Source organism: Pelmatolapia mariae, linkage group LG6 (genome assembly GCF_036321145.2).
Source record: "Pelmatolapia mariae isolate MD_Pm_ZW linkage group LG6, Pm_UMD_F_2, whole genome shotgun sequence".
Taxonomy (NCBI): Eukaryota; Metazoa; Chordata; class Actinopteri; order Cichliformes; family Cichlidae; genus Pelmatolapia; species Pelmatolapia mariae.
The window spans coordinates 4,084,382-4,100,451 of NC_086232.1; the positions used below are offsets into that span (position 1 = coordinate 4,084,382).

General features: G+C 38.8%; 1 protein-coding gene across 2 annotated transcripts in view; it reads left to right on the plus strand.

Moving 5' to 3' along the window:
• The first annotated feature begins 636 nt into the window (after nucleotides 1–636).
• The window catches only part of LOC134628868 (glycine receptor subunit beta-like), a 57,980-nt gene continuing 42,546 nt past the window's right edge, over nucleotides 637–16,070 (plus strand). For both annotated transcript variants that reach the window (XM_063475660.1, XM_063475661.1), the window contains exons 1-3: nucleotides 637–745; nucleotides 6,293–6,422; nucleotides 10,474–10,580. In XM_063475660.1, the coding sequence (XP_063331730.1) occupies nucleotides 727–745; nucleotides 6,293–6,422; nucleotides 10,474–10,580 (256 nt within the window). In that variant the 5' untranslated portion in view covers nucleotides 637–726. The remainder of the gene's footprint in view (nucleotides 746–6,292; nucleotides 6,423–10,473; nucleotides 10,581–16,070) is intronic.

Here is a 16,070-nt window from a genome sequence, read left to right on the forward strand (position 1 = left end):
GTACAGAGGGAGGAAGTGGAGCCAGGCCATCCCTCTTTTATATAAGCATAGGCAGAAATGCAGGACCCAAACCAAGCATCCAAAACGTTTTGGCTGTAGACAGTTGATCCTTGCTCAGAACCTCCTCCATTCATAATCCATATATATTACCAACAATTTGAACCAAAATTTTCACATTTGGATTCATCACTGCATCAAACATTTTGCCAAAGTTTTTTTGTTGTTGTTGTTTTTACCTTAACCTTTTCACCCTATGTCCTTCCTTTAAAATGATTTCTTGACAACCACGCTCCCATCTGACTGTCCAGATGCATCTCTCAGGTGCTGTGTCAGGTCTTTGCTGGGTTTTCTTTCTGTTTTTAGAGATATAACTTTCAAATACTGTTAATCTGTTGTAGATAGATTTTAGACTTCTTGCTTCCTCTTTTCTTCTCCATTTGTTAAATATGTTTTAAAAAAGGGAATAAATAAATAAGCAATTAGCACACAAGTAATGTAATAGGTATAAAATTCCCTACTCATGAGCTGTTAATCAGTGACATTACTGTGCTACTTCCTCTAGCCAGACAGACAGGAACTTGGAATAGACGACAAGAGCAGTGCAGATAAAGGAACACGCACCAGAGAGTGCAGCAGAGAAGGAGAGGGAGAGAGGATGTAGCCTAGCTCTAGCCAGAGCAGCATCACACTGACTAACCACTGAATCTCTGTAATGCAGCAGAATCAATGGCCCAACTAAAGAAAGGTAAGAATCAAAGGAATGCTGAATATCTCTGACTGTTTTCTGTGGCTGCAGTTGTAGGGCAGATTGCATGCTCATAGTTGAGACAGAAAAAGAGAAGAGAGAATATAACAGATAGTTGTAAATCATATTATCCCAAAAGGCTTTAGTATTGTCCTGTCCTTGTGACCCTGTACATTTTGTACCTGTGATGAGTTTTTGCTACACTTGCAATTTTTTTTGCACCAGAGAGCAATTCCTATGTAAAACTACAGCAGCATCAGTGAGCTGTGTCATTGCATCTCGACAGTGTGATCTAACGCCGCAGTACCCACCCCCCACCTCCCCTACATGCTATGCTTCTCTCTGTCACTTCCCCTTTCTCTGTTCCACTAGTTTCTCTGAATGATTATTCTTCTAACTTAATCTTCTCAAGGTAAAACTTGTCAGATGCAGAGGGCTGGGTCACCAATAGATATAGTTCTGCTGTAAATACATAATATATTACTTTGCTATGTATAGATGGAAAGGGCATCTATTCAATCTAGATGGGCAAACAGATGACAAAAGGGGAGGGGGTGATATATTTTACCATGAACCTATTTACTGTTTTATAGCTATATTTGCTGATGAACAAGGTGTTTGTCACCTTCAGTGTCAGTCTTGCAATATAACCAGAAAAATCTCTTTCCAAAAGTTCTTGAAGAAAATAACTTTTCTTAAAACAATAAAAGAATAGGAGTCACATTGCTAAACAAAAGTGATCCAACCAAGCCCTGAATTCATGGAAAATTTGAGACAAAGTCTGATATCACCACCGGGGGTGGGAGTTGTCACCATAGTAACAGTGGATGAAAAAGCTTTTTGCAGATTGAATGGAAGTAACATTCTAACTAACCAGCTCTAACTTTTAATACAAACCTATTGCTGTTTTGCTTTTATTCTGTACATTTGAAACATTTTACAATTCCATGAGCAATTTAGAATCACCGGTCATCTAACATGCATGTCTATGGACTGTGGGAAGAAACTAGAATGGCTAAAGGAAACCTATTACGTACAACCTCCACACAGAGGCCCAGGTGTGGTCTGAACAAGAAACCAACTTGCTGTAATGTTACCAATGTTATCTGCAGTTCCACTGTGCAGCCATTGTGTACTTTAGATGCCAAATAGTTGTGTTGTTCAAACCTAATCAAACCATGAAAATTAAAGTCAGAATTTCTTGCCTAAACCTTATAAAACAGCTACAGAGAATAAAAGTCTTGTAGTTATAAAATAGGTCTAAAAGATCTGAAAAGATGTGACAGTTCAGATCCTGAGACTGATACAAAGTCAGAGCTCTATTAAGCCAAGCATTTCTTTAACCTTAACTAATAATTACTTCATGAATTTCTGCACAAATAAAGTTTTAACCATTGAAGAGGAAAAAAAATACTCAATTCAATTCAATTATATTTATACTCACCATATCACAACAACAGTCGCCTCAAGGTGCTTTATACAGTATTTTAAGTTAGTTTGGGAACCACTGCCTTAGGCAGTATCATAAGGGATAGAACGCATTGTCACTGCTATGCAGACGACAACTTTATCTATTCATGAAGCCAGATAAAACACACCAATTAGTTAAACTGCAGGAATGTCTTAAAGACATAAAGACCTGGATGGCCTCTAACTTTCTGCTTCTTAATTCAGATAAAACTGAAGTTTTTGTACTCGGCCCAGAAAATCTTAGAAATATGGTATCTAACCAGATTCTTACTCTGAATGGCATTACCTTGGTCTCCAGTAACACTGTGGAGTCATTTTTGACTAGGATAAGTCCTTCAATGCACATATTAAACAAATATGTAGAACTGCTTTCTTCCATTTGCGTATTATCTCTAAAATTATGTCTTGATGCATGCTCAATCATCCAGGTAAGGAAATCCCCAAAATTGATTCTGTTCATCTGGACGTAGTGTTTTCAGTGAGAGAAACGTTTCATCATTCATCCAAGTGACTTCTTCAGTGTCTGTTCACTGCAGGTTTCCCCAACCTTATAAACGGTACTGTTTATAAGGTCATTCAGCTCCTCAGGTAGGGAACCAGTCATCTCCACTGTGCTGTAGCTCTTCCCCTTGAAATGTGTTATGGTTTTTAGCCCACTCCACATGCGCCTAATGTTTGAGACAACGTCAACCACACTGATTCATTTGTGGATGTATCCAGTAATGCAGTTGGTGTGGTCATTTACGTTATTGTTGGCAGCAGTTTGAAAAACTTACCAGTACATAGTGTGGAAGCAGTGATGCAGGACCATGTGTGATTAGTTGGTTCAGCATTGAACCCGATCATTTCATTGTCATTGGTTGCTCATGCTTCAGCCTCTGCCTATTGGCTGGTAGCAGCAGGACTGAGGAGTAATCTGATTTGCTGAAAGGTGGGCTTTATAGGCACATGTGAAAGGGGTCTAAAGGTGATCCAGGATGTTATAGCCACTGTAGAACCACTGTTGAAATCAGCCACATATCTCACTGATCTAAAATGCACTATAAATGTTTTATAGGCAATCATTCTGTACAATACAATAATTATAGTTCTACAACTGTTTATAACTTGTATGGTGCATTTTCATATCTCTGTATAGTTTTCATATTTATATCCTGTTCATAGCCTGTACATAGCTTGTACACTCAGTACAGCCTGTACATACTTATAGTTATAGCATATTCATAACATACCTTCATACCGTGTACATTGTAACATACCCATAATAGACCCATTTTTGTAGTATATCTATATTATTGCTAATATATATTTTGTAATATATCTATTGCTAAAGCACTTTCTGGATGGATGCAAACTGCATATCGTTGCCTTGTACTTGTGACATGTGCAATGTCAATAAAGTTGAATTCTATTCTAATTCATGTTGGAAAGCTTACATGCGGGTTGTACTTTGGCAGAACTTTCTTCAGGCTGGCTTTGTCGCTTTGGGGTGTAGTACTTCTTGCCAGTGGTTGACATCATACAGCTTGGGCAGCACCCACACAGTGTCAGCGTAGGGGGAAAAAATATAAACAGCGGTACAGAACACATTTGATGATGAGGTGTTCAAGATCAGGGAGCACCTTGATGAAACACGCCATTGCTTGTTAGTCATTACAGACACGCCACCTCTCCTCCACTTACCCGACTCCTTTGTCCGGTCCCAACGATGAATGGAGAAAAAATAAAGACATTGCAGTCCATAATATGCTGTGGAAAGCAGTTCATCCATTTTTTCCCAAAAATTTGGATATTAGCTAGAAGAATCTTGGAAAAAGGGGAAAAGTGTTGTCTGTTTCTCAGCCTGACCAGAACTCTGGCTCTTTTCTCCCTTTTCCTCCGGCGTTGTTTCTGCTCAGGTATCCAAGTTAAGCCACCAGTGTGGTCCCAGATTATGAATGTTGTAGGATGTCTAAAAGAGTCTGTCTGTCATAGGTGGTTAGTTGTTGCCAAAAAACTAGAAAATAGCACTTACAACACAAGAAAAATGCAAAATTGAGGAGGACGCTGAGTGGTACTAGTCATCCTCACTGGCATAATCTTAGTGAGGGTGAAGTCTTCTGACATGGCCCACCAGGAGGAAGCCGACCCAGGAGATTAAATCTCTCGCTTGATTTGGGAATGCCTTGGTGTTCTCCCCGGATAAGCTATAGGAGGTGGCTGGGGAGAGGGAGGTCTAGGCTTCTATACCTAGGCTACCGCCCCGCGACCAGGCCCTGGAAGAAAATGGATGAATGGATGGATGGATGAATGGATGGATGGATGGATGTTTAAAAAATATGACACACAAACACACACACTCCTATATGCCACTAGGACTAGGTAAATTAAGCCAGCATCCAGTTACTTAGCTTGTTATTGGCAGTGATAAGATTGGTGTAATAAAACAGTTATATAAGCCATCCGGAGATATTAAAATCACTCCACTGATAATAAATGCCAATGGTGAAACAAGCTTGGGTCTACATGTTCGATGTATCAGAGGAGTTTGGAGAAATTTAAAATATTTCCTAAATTATCTGTCAGTCTATCATTATAAAAAAGAGAAGAATTTTGATGTACAGCATATAATGCTTTTGAATAGAAGAACCTTTCCTTTTGATTTGTGATTATTTATATATTTATTGTATTCATGTTTTTTATTAAAGACAAACATTCAAATTGCTGGTAGAAAGGGCAAGAGAATCTTCGATCCCAGTAACTGGTCAGAAGTAAACAACAACAGAGTGTTTAATTTGGGAATTTTGCTTGTGCTTGGATAGCTCTTGTAAAGTGATGGGCAAGGGCAAGGAGAACAGAAATCTAGTTCATTTTATTGACTCAAAATCATCTTCTGAATTTTAATGAGGCCAAAGACAAAGAAATGGTGATCAACTTCAGATGGAATGAGGAGGATGTATAAAGGCTATTATTAATTAAATAATTTTCCAAAAAGTTGCAAAATATTTTCCAAAAACCTTTGAATGAAAGTTGAACTTTAACCAAATATTAATTGTTTATATAGCAATAGCAAAAACATTCAGAAACTTGAAATGTTGGAATTAGCATTACTATCCCAGAAAAAAATTCTATGGACAGGCTCTATTTTCCGAGGAAGCTGAGGTCTTGCAACATGTGCCACAAAATTCTTCTGTTTATAGTGAAGAGGATGTTGTATTTTGATGTGGTCTGCTCGGGGAGCATCAGAGCCAGTGACACCTACAGATCAGGAAGGGCAATCACACTGAACATTTTTGATTGGCTGCAAACTGTGCACCTTTAAGCTGTGTCAGAAAGGTCACTGAACATGTCATTATTATTGTTACTCATAGACAATCACGGCCATCCTACCAAAATGTACCAATGCTGCATTACTGAGTATACAGACTTTTAGTACATATACTGTAAGCTACATGTATAAAACCAAAGAATGTAAAAAGTGATTTATGTAGCTATGAATTTATTTCTTCTTAACATGATTTTTTGTCACACTAAATATCTTGATAAAATATAATCGTAAAATACTTCAAGTGAGGCATCTCAAAAACCTACATATACCATTTTCATGTAGAAAGTGGCATCCTGCTTTTAAAAAATATCCTTGACCGTAGATATATGGATTAATGAATTGAATAACTATATCCAATTAAGATGAGGTGAGTATAAATGGTGCTGCCACTCCTAGGTGTATAAGGGACACAGCAATAATAGATCATTATTATTATTATTTATTTTCATTATTATTTCTGTCTGGCCAGTTTGTCAGCTAAATATCTTTCTGTTTCATACTCAGTGAACATTTCTAGGACAAATTTCAGTGAAGTATTTTTCAAGCTTTAAGCTGAATGTGATAGCATAGTCACAGATAAATACTGTAAAGAGTCTTAAACAAAGTGATGTATTTCCAAAACGTAATCACATCTATTATGATATGCATAAAAAATAAATTCTAGTGGATTCCTACATGTGGTGAAATCTTGTGCTAAGTCTGCAACATTATTGTTCTTTTTTTAAGCTATATGTTGTATGTACTGAGGCCAGTATTAAACTCTGTTTCAGGCACCATGGCTGTTGGATTGAGGCCAGTGATTTTGCTGCTTCTACTGCTCTGCTGTTGGCAACTTGCCTCAAGTAAAGAAGGAAAATCCACGAAGAAAGGAAAAAAAGGAAAGCAAGTTGTCTGTCCATCGTGAGTAACATACAGTTGTCATATATATATATATATATATATATATATATATATACATATATGTATTATATGTATTATTGTGGCATCTACCTTACTATATAAGGCACCTCGAGCTGACTGTTGTTGTGATTTCATGCTCTATAAATAAAATTGAATTGAATTGAAATGAATTGAACTGAGTGAGTAGATCTGAGCAGATTTACAACATTAGAAAATTGCTGTGGTACTTTGTGCGAGACATATGATAAGAGAAACATTTAAATAAAAATAAAAAGTGCTAAGCAGATTGATATATACATGAATGCAGGTGATGATCAGTGCAAAAATGGAACAGGTACAGAGAATACAATACAGGGTCATGTGTTTGAGCAAGTGGTGGGAACAGTCTTATGGTTATTGTTCATGAGTCCAACAGCAGAGGGGAAGAAACTGTTCTTATGGCAAGAGGTTCTGGTCCGAATGACAGGAGCAGGTCAAACAGACTGTGTCCAGGGTGAGAAGGGTCAGCTGTGATCCGAGCTGCAGGCCCCAGTGTCCTGGAGGTGTACAGGTCCTGCAGAGATGGGAGTCTGTAGCCAATCACCTTCTCAGCAGAGTGCAAAACATGCTGCAGTCTGTGTTTGTCCATGACGGTGGCTCCAGCATACCACACGGTGATAGAGGAGGTGTGGGTGGACTCAATGATTTGAGAATTGCATCATCCATGTTGGCAGGTTGAATTTCTTCAGCTGCCTCAGGACATACATCCTCTGCTGGGCCTTCTTTGTGACAGAGGGAATGGTGGGCTCCCACTTGAGGTCCTGGGTGATGATGGTACCCACGAAGCAGAATGTGTCCATAGTGGTGATGAGGGTGTCAGTCAGGATGATGGCGAGGAGTCGGGATGTTTGCTTCCTGAAGTCCACAATAATCTCCACTGTCTTCTCGGCATTCAGCACCAGGTTGTTGCGGCTGCACCAGGACACCAGAGTTCAGCCTCCATCCTGTAGGCAGACTCATCCCCGTCCGAGATGAGTCTGATAACTGTGGTGTCATCTGCAAACTTAATTATCTTGACAGACTGGTGGTTGGAGGTGCACCAGTTGGTGTACAGGGAGAAGAGCAGAGGAGAAAGAACACAGCTCTGAGGGGAGCCGGTGCTGATGGTCTGGGAATCCGGGACATTCTTCCCCAGCCTCACATGGCAGATGGGATCAGGCATATTCATCTGGGAAAGCTTGCCTTGGAGAAGGTCTGGAATGATGGTGTTGAAGGCAGAGCTCAAGTCCACAAACAGGATCCTGGCGTAGGTTCCCGGGGAGTCCAGATGCTGCAGGATGAAATGTAGAGCCATGTTGATAGCATCATCTGCAGACCTGTTTGCTCTGTATGCAAACTGCAGAGGGTCCAGGAGGGGGGCCTTGAGTGTCTTGAGATAGGAGAGAACCAGGCGCTCAAAAGACTTTATGACCAGAGCCACAGGTCTGTAGTCATTTAGTCCAGTGATCCTTGGCTTCTTGGGGACAGGGACTATGGTGGAGGACTTGAAGCAGGCAGGCACATGACATGCCTGCAGTGAGGATTTGAAAATGCCAGAAAACACTGGGGCCAGCTCGTTTGCACAGTGTCTGAGAGTGGCAGGAGACACACCGTCTGGGCCGGGAGCTTTACGAGCATTCAGGCTCTTAAACTGTTTCCTCACAGATACAGACAGACAACCTATTGATGGCTAACCAACCGGACATAGTAGTGGTGGACAAGCAGAGGAAGACAGCCATAGTGGTAGATGAACCACATCCAAGATTTCTGTCCAGAACAGCGCAGTCCTAGGAACAGCAGCGATACTGCATAGGACTCTCAAGCTCCTAAGCCTCTGATATATACAGTCAGGTCCATAAATATTGGAACATTGACACAATTTTTTTAAGTCAAGGCACAAGGCACATTTGCACACTGTTGTAATTCCTACACCGTTCACCTGATTTGGATGTAAATACCCTCAAATAAAAGCTGACAGTCTGCAGTTAAAGCACGTCTTGTTCGTTTCATTTGCAGTCCATTGTGGTTGTGTATAGAGCCAAAAATTTTAGAATTGTGTCGATGTCCCAATATTTATTGACCTGACTGTAAGTGTGTGTGTGTGTGTGTGTGTGTGTGTGTGTGTGTGTGTGTGTGTGTGTGTGTGTGTGTGTGTGTGAACAAACAGCATGCTTTGGTTAGCATCATGGATGTTATTTCAGTACAGATATTATGTGAGTATGGCCTGTAGAAAGAACAGAACAGATATCTGCTTGTCTGTCTGTATTGGCATACAGTGCTTCAAAAGCACCTAGCATAGGACAAAAATTGGAACGGTCTGTGACCAGGGTGTGATGGGTCTGCACTGTTGTCTCATCGTTTCCTGACTTCAGATTTCTACAAATCCTGAATCGAGAGCAAGTCGGCACTAATGATGTTTTCTGCAAACCTATCTGGGCTTTTGAGAGTATTCAGGTCCATGTTGTTTTGACTGCATCACAGGACCAGTGCTTCAACTCCACATCTGTATTTAGATTCATCACAATACTTAATGAATCTGCATCCAGGATTACTATTCCATTTTGTTTTCTGTGCTGATTCTGGTTGTGATCCCTAGCCAGTGCATTGCTTGCAGATATGTGAGCTCACACGCTCACCTCACAGTTGTCTCTGAGGTTAATGGTAGGGCAAGCAGGGCCCTGGATATTAACCTGAGAACCCTGTGGTATTCGCATCTGAGTTTGAGGAAACCACACAGTGTCGACCCTTGCAGATGGAGTTGCAGCCTCTGCCTGACTTAAAAGACCTGGTGTGAAGACAATATGAATCACCCGCAGTTTTGCACAGATGGTCCTCTCTATGTAGGAGAGGTTTGCTAACATGCACGACCAAGAACATTTCTCAGCCTGTCTCAGCAAAGCTACCCGCGGCAGCAGGAACTGCAAGGTTGTAGATGGCTTTCTAACTAATGCTGCACTGCCAGTTAACCCTTCAGATATGTTTGGCCCAGTAGCAGGCCAACTATTGCAGCAGACTTGGAAGACTTGACAGAGGAGATGTAAAGTAGCCTGTCCAGATTCACTAGGGGCTTAAGAAGGGTCAGGTCCAAGGGGGCCTAGAATGTCCCTTCTTCTGCAAGGTGGCAACTGGGTTGTGGCAGTTGACTCACCCCCTCTTCCACTCACTCAGAGCAGTTCATGTGCCAGGGCCCTTGCATGTGGTGGCAGACATGTCGAGAGGGGGCCTGAGTCCTCGAGAGTGGAGACTCTGTCCTCAGGTAGTCACTTTGGAAGGGCAGAGGTCAGCCTTTTTTCATCCAGGGAGTTGACACACTGCCATCTGTTCTTCTCCCTGCAGAAAAACAATGTTCCACTCAGGTGGGACAGAGTTCTCAGTTCTAAAGAGCCCCTTCAAGAGCAGAGGGACCCCCAGTCTAACCCTGCATTCTGTCAAAGACTCTATCTGACTTCAAATTATCTCAGTTTATGGAGCTACAGTCGCTTCCCACTGGTGGCTTAGACCAGGAGGTAGCTCACTGCCAGGATGCAGTATGCTCTGTCTGGGTTTTCACAGTGTATATCACATGCACTCAGACCATTAGGACAGGGGTGGCTATAGCTCAGATGGCAGAGCAGGTCATCCACTAATTGGAATGTTGATGGTTTAATCCCTGACTGTTTTTTTGTCTGGTAAATACTAACCCCACGTTGCGTCACAATGCATTAATCAGAGTATGAATGTTAGCTAGAAAGCACTTAAGCACAGAAAAAGTACTTGTCTGAATCGATGAGTGAACGTGTTATATGTAACTTTAAAATACTGAACCTGGTGGTCCTCAGCTTACAGATTACAAGGACACTGAATTAGCCGGAGCACTATCAGCCGCTGCCTGCTTGTGGCACCCCCAGAAGTATGAAGTCATATGTATCCATCAAGAAACCATCATTTCTAACACTTTTAGTATTTTAGATTTAAATTATTTTATTTACATTACTTTTATCTATCATCTGCTCAAATCATATTAATTATTGTCCAATATCATCCTCTTTAACAGGCAGTTGTCTCCAGAAGATTTGGCACAGGTTCCAGCTAACTCTACCTCCAACATTTTGAATCGTCTGATGGTCAGTTATGACCCAAGAATAAGACCTAACTTTCAAGGTAAAGTTCCAGTATATACAACCACCATGCAGAATTACATTTGTCTTTTCACCAAGTCAAAACACATTTCCCAAAATGCATGCAAAGTCTGCACTCATGACTTTTGTTTAAAGACAGACTTTGGTTTAAATATGTTGAAATGGTCATGACACTGACATTCCTGACATATAACACATGCATAATACATACCATAAATCTTTTCAACATTCTATTGCAGATGTGCATGGTGACATCGGTCAAATCCTAACAATCCCACCTGTTAATTATAGCTCCTCTATTGATTGTGGCACGATTGTATAAGCCTCTATTATAGTAAATGGGAATCATGCTTTTCCTTCCATATATGAAAAGTGTAGGGATTTCAAACAGTTTGTCAGTACAGACAGTGTCCCATTGTGTAATGCCATATATTGATTATAAAATGATTATTAAATGGGATACCTTTAGCTAAAGGACCCCATTTTTCAAACAGGTATCATGAAAAGAAAGTTGAATGCAGACTGGACAGAATCTGGAAAGTATGTTAAATATATGATAAATAACACATAAAAATCTATCGTTATAAATCTCTTTATGAAAGTTTAGGTAAATACTTTACATTTTTTGACTCTCTTATGTCTGATAACTACCATTAGTGTGATTTATGTAGTGTGACTTATGTCTTATGATGTGCCATAAAATAATCATGAATCTGAGTGAATTTTGTTTGTATATATTCTTCATTTATTTATTCAGTTATATGACACATTGAGATTAAAAACTATTTTTGGAAGAGAAACCTGAGCAAGAGGGCATCAGAGGTTACAACAGATTATAGCACCTAACAAGATAACAAGTAAAAAAACAAACCCTAGCTTTCAAAATATATTAAAAAACAAAACAGAAAAAAAGCTGGATATGAAATTTGCCATTGAACTTAAATTGTTATTATGTCCAACAGTTCTGTGAAAAAAAGTTTTACTTTAATTTATAGGAAAAAGTCAATTTTTTTCCAGTCCAGTTTTTTTTTTAATTATTATTTTATTTTATTAATTTTTTTCTTTTTCTTTTTATGTTCTGTTTTGTTGATACTCTCTATCTCCCCTGTATAATGTTTAAAGAAAAACAATAAAAATAAAGTATCAAAAAAAGAAAAAAGTCCAACACTTTCAACTATTCATAGTGCAAACATCTTTCAGCTGTTCCCTGTGGGGGTCACCACTGCAGATCACCTTGCATTTTACTCTATCTCTGCATCTTCCTCTGTCACATCAGCCCTCTGGATGTATCCATGAGCCTCCTCTGAGGTCTCTTTCTTTTGTTCCTTCCTTCCATCCACTATCTCTTCTTTGTACATGCCCAAACCATCTCAGCCTTGTCTTGATGCATGCTCAATCATCCAGGTAAGTAAATCCCAAAAAGTTGATTCTGTTCACATGGGCATAGATTTTTTTTAGTGGGAGAAATGTTTCGTCACTCATCCAAGTGACTTCTTCAGCCTCAGCTGACTGCAGGCTTCCAACCTTATAAACAGTACATTTGCACAATGACTGAAACTACCACCACTGGCAAACAATGGGCTTTGAGTTCAGTTTCTTCATTAATATGGAAATTGTCATGACCATTGATCAAAGACCACTGATCAATGGCCATGAGCACCATTCACAGAGAGTTGGGGAATGGCTGCAATCACAGCATTGTGAGATGGTGACAGATGTACCCTTTGACCGCCTCCTCGATTCAGAGATAGTGTAGCCACATTGCCACAGGTGTATAAAATCAACCACCAAACACCATTACTAGCAATAAGGAATCCATTTTCAGAGTGGGAGAAAATGAAATAGTGGCTAAAAAGAAAATCCTTGCTCGAGTGACAGCTTTCCTATCAGGCACTGTAATTCAAGCACTCACTGAAAAGGGGTGGGGGTAGGGAGAGCGAATGTCCTGTCACTGCTATGAGTAAGTCTACCCTTTGAAAGCCACTACTGATAAAGACACGAGCCAGTGAAGAATGCAGGATATGACTTTAACATTAACAGCTCTGTTCGTGCAAGCAAATCATTAAATAGGGCCAGAAAAGGAGGGAGGCTAAAGACAAGCTTTGAAAGATGGATACAGAAAAGAAGAGATGCTATCAAACTACTTATACTTAAAGTACTCTAGAATACGTGTATGCATTGCTAGCTGTTCAACAGTATTTACAGCCTGGCAATTTTTGATCTAGTTATCCAGATATGACATTGCTTACGAGATTGTTTTACTGTTTTTTTGGCAGTAAAATATTATACTGATAATGGATAGAGTTGGGCAGGTCAGTGGGAGGAATATTAAAATGCCCCCAAAATACAAGTTTCTTGCTGAGTTGTGTCTTTTGGTAGACAGCATGTAGAATCTGATCTGGGTGGGGTGGGCAAGACAGTGAAACATAAGCAAAGAGAAGGAAGGCTTTAGCTGTTTTATAACTAGTTTCATAACTTCCTTGATCTTCTGTTGAATAAAGTCATATGTCACCATCAGTGGAGGAAGAAAAGGTTATTGTCTTTCAGTCCAATCAGCATTCTCTACACACCAACAACATCTTGACAAGTATCATCTTATGCAAATTTTATATAGATTTTTCAATCTAAATTTCATTAAATGTAAAGAAAGATTTTTGCCATGAGGATGAATTTCAAAGTCTTCAAAAGAAAAATCCCAAAACACAGCTTGCTCTGTCATTTTGATGTCGCCTGTCATCATTTACACAACACTAATACGATGATTAAGGCCAACTGAACAATCACAACTCTTGTATTGATATGCATCAAAACATCCCACCTTAAAAGTTGCCAGCAGTCGTAAGTTGCTTCTGAGTGAATGCATAATTACTGAAATGTAAATTTTCTGCGGAGGAGTTCACAAAAAACAGGCAGTTGTGTTTGCATGGATCCTCATACTTATCGTCTTATTATGATAATTTACGTCACTGGAACTCGAGCGGACCTTAGTGGAGACAGAAAGTATAATCCCTGATTTAGTCTGACAGCAGGATGATATATTGAGATGATATAATACTATAAGACTTTTGAGTCCTCATTAATACAAGTGCTAGATAGTAAGGAATCACAATAATTCAGTAAGAAACAAATGCATGAACTAATTTGTCAGCATCACGGAGTCAGGATATTTCTAAATTTAGTGATGATTTAGTGAAAGAAGGCAGTCAGGGCCATTTGTTTAACATGGTCCCATCAAGGTTTCTTATGGCAAAGTGTATAGAGTGATTTCTAAATAATAACATAAAACACCACAGAATTCTTGCTTCTGATGGAAAGATCAGTAGGATTATTTTTGTTGTGTTGTTTCTTCCATTAAATTTCACTTGGTTTGTTGATATTTTAGATTGAACAGTATGAGTCAAATCAAGTAAAATAGTGTGGGGTTTTTATTTATTTATTTATTAATGGGACAGTGGTGACCAGAGATGGGTAATCCGATTACTTTTTTCAAGTAATGAGTAAAGTAAGGGAATATTATTGCAAAAAAGGTAATTAGATTACTGTTACTTTCCCGTAAGCACGCTGCCTTACTGCGTTACTAAAACCGTGATTTTTTTGCGAGAGTGTCTCATGTCAATGACGTAAGCGAGTGCAACGTTCGTGGCAACAGCTGTGTGCAGATCAAAAATAGATAATATAACGAGTGCGGGAGAGAGTATGAGCATGCAGCGTTTAAAGCGTGGAAGTACTGACCTTACTTTGAGTTTGATTAAGTGACAAAAACATTAGCGTCCGCTGTTCACTGCGTGGGAAGAAAACTCCTTTTTACAGCAAAAAAACCCCTAAACTTCCGAGCAAGCCCCAAATACGCTGCCACTGGAATGTGAAATTCACAGAGAAACTCCCGGATCCTTCCACTGACCGCTGCGACACACCTGCACCAGGGCAAACCTCCGCCTGCCCCACTCCTGCTATACAGGTGAAAATAGAGCAACAGGACCGCTCAGTCTTTGATTTTATTTATTTTCTGCTGTGTTTTACTTGCATCTATTTGAAAGAGTGAGTGTAAACACAAAAAACTATTTTATTTTATATGCTGGAATATGCAGAAAATAGGTTTAAATGTTAAACAGATTTCTTCCAGTCAGAGAATGTTGCATATAATGTTTGCTTGATGCATAAAGTTAAAAGATTAAAACTAATAAAACAAGTTTTAAAAAGAGACATTTTCATTTGATTACATTTTATATGATGGATTATACAGAAAAAGTAGAATTGGGCTGAAAGATCTATTGTTTTATTACCTATTTAGGGTGTAAATCATGTTTTAAAAAGTAACTAAGTAACTAATTACTTTTGAAAAAGTAATCAGTAAAGTAACGGGATTACTTTTTTGGGTGAAGTAATCAGTAATTAGTTACTGATTACTTTTTTCAAGTAACTTGACCAACACTGGTGGTGACAGAGTTAATGGGAGCCTTGTTCAACATACACTTAAAAACCAGCCACAGGTTGCTCTGGAATGTTTTGCTCTGTTTCTGTAGTGGAAATGGTTAATCTGAATAACAGTGAGTTACTAAAGATTTGCAGATTAGGTTTTGCAGGGATATTATTTGTGGTCTAATAAGTGATGGGCTGACATATGCCAACTAATGCAATAATACTAAAAGTGATCATTAGAACACTATAGTACTAAGTACTACATATACCTCTCACATATTACTTACTGCACAGGTAGATGGGTGTTGTCAAATACAATTTTTAGTGAAAAAGTTTATTGGTTTATAATACAAACAGTTTTATATGAGTACATTAGTATGCACAAGTGTACATGTCCATCGTAATTGCTATTGTTAAGTCTGCCAATTTCATTAAATACATGTGGGTTGTGTTTTGTTTGCTTTTCCCCCCTCAGAATGATAACCTAATTTTTATTTTTTAAGTTAAAGAGGAAATTATAGGTCACTTAAGACTTTATACACAATATAACAGTTTAAATAAATCTAGAGAATTAGTGAAAATATTAAGCTGCAACCTAACAGAAAAAATGAAGGACATGCTCATAATTCAAACAGAAGTCTAAAGAAGTAACAACCCATCAAAGAATAAGCTAAATGAAAAAAATTGCTCTACCACTCTCAGAAACCAGATCCCAAACCACATCTGTTTGAGATACATGTGAAAGCTTGTGTACAAGAATATTATTTTTCTATGAATTGTATGCATTTATTGGATTATATTGAAATGGATACATGAAGAACTGTTTACTGGAAATAGTTTTGGTGTAGTTTAGCAGTATAAAATGTCTGAATTGTCAAACTGACTTCATTTATTTTTACATTTTCATTTTTTAATGGGTGAAGAGGTTTACAATGAAAGCTATAATATCAATGTGAAATTCAGTTCAGTTTTATTTATTTAGCACCAAATCAAAACAGTGGCCTCAATGGGCTTTATATTATAAGGCAAAGACTTCACAATAATACTGAGGCTTTCTTCTTTTTTTTTTAAGAAAGCACCGTCTCTTGGTGAC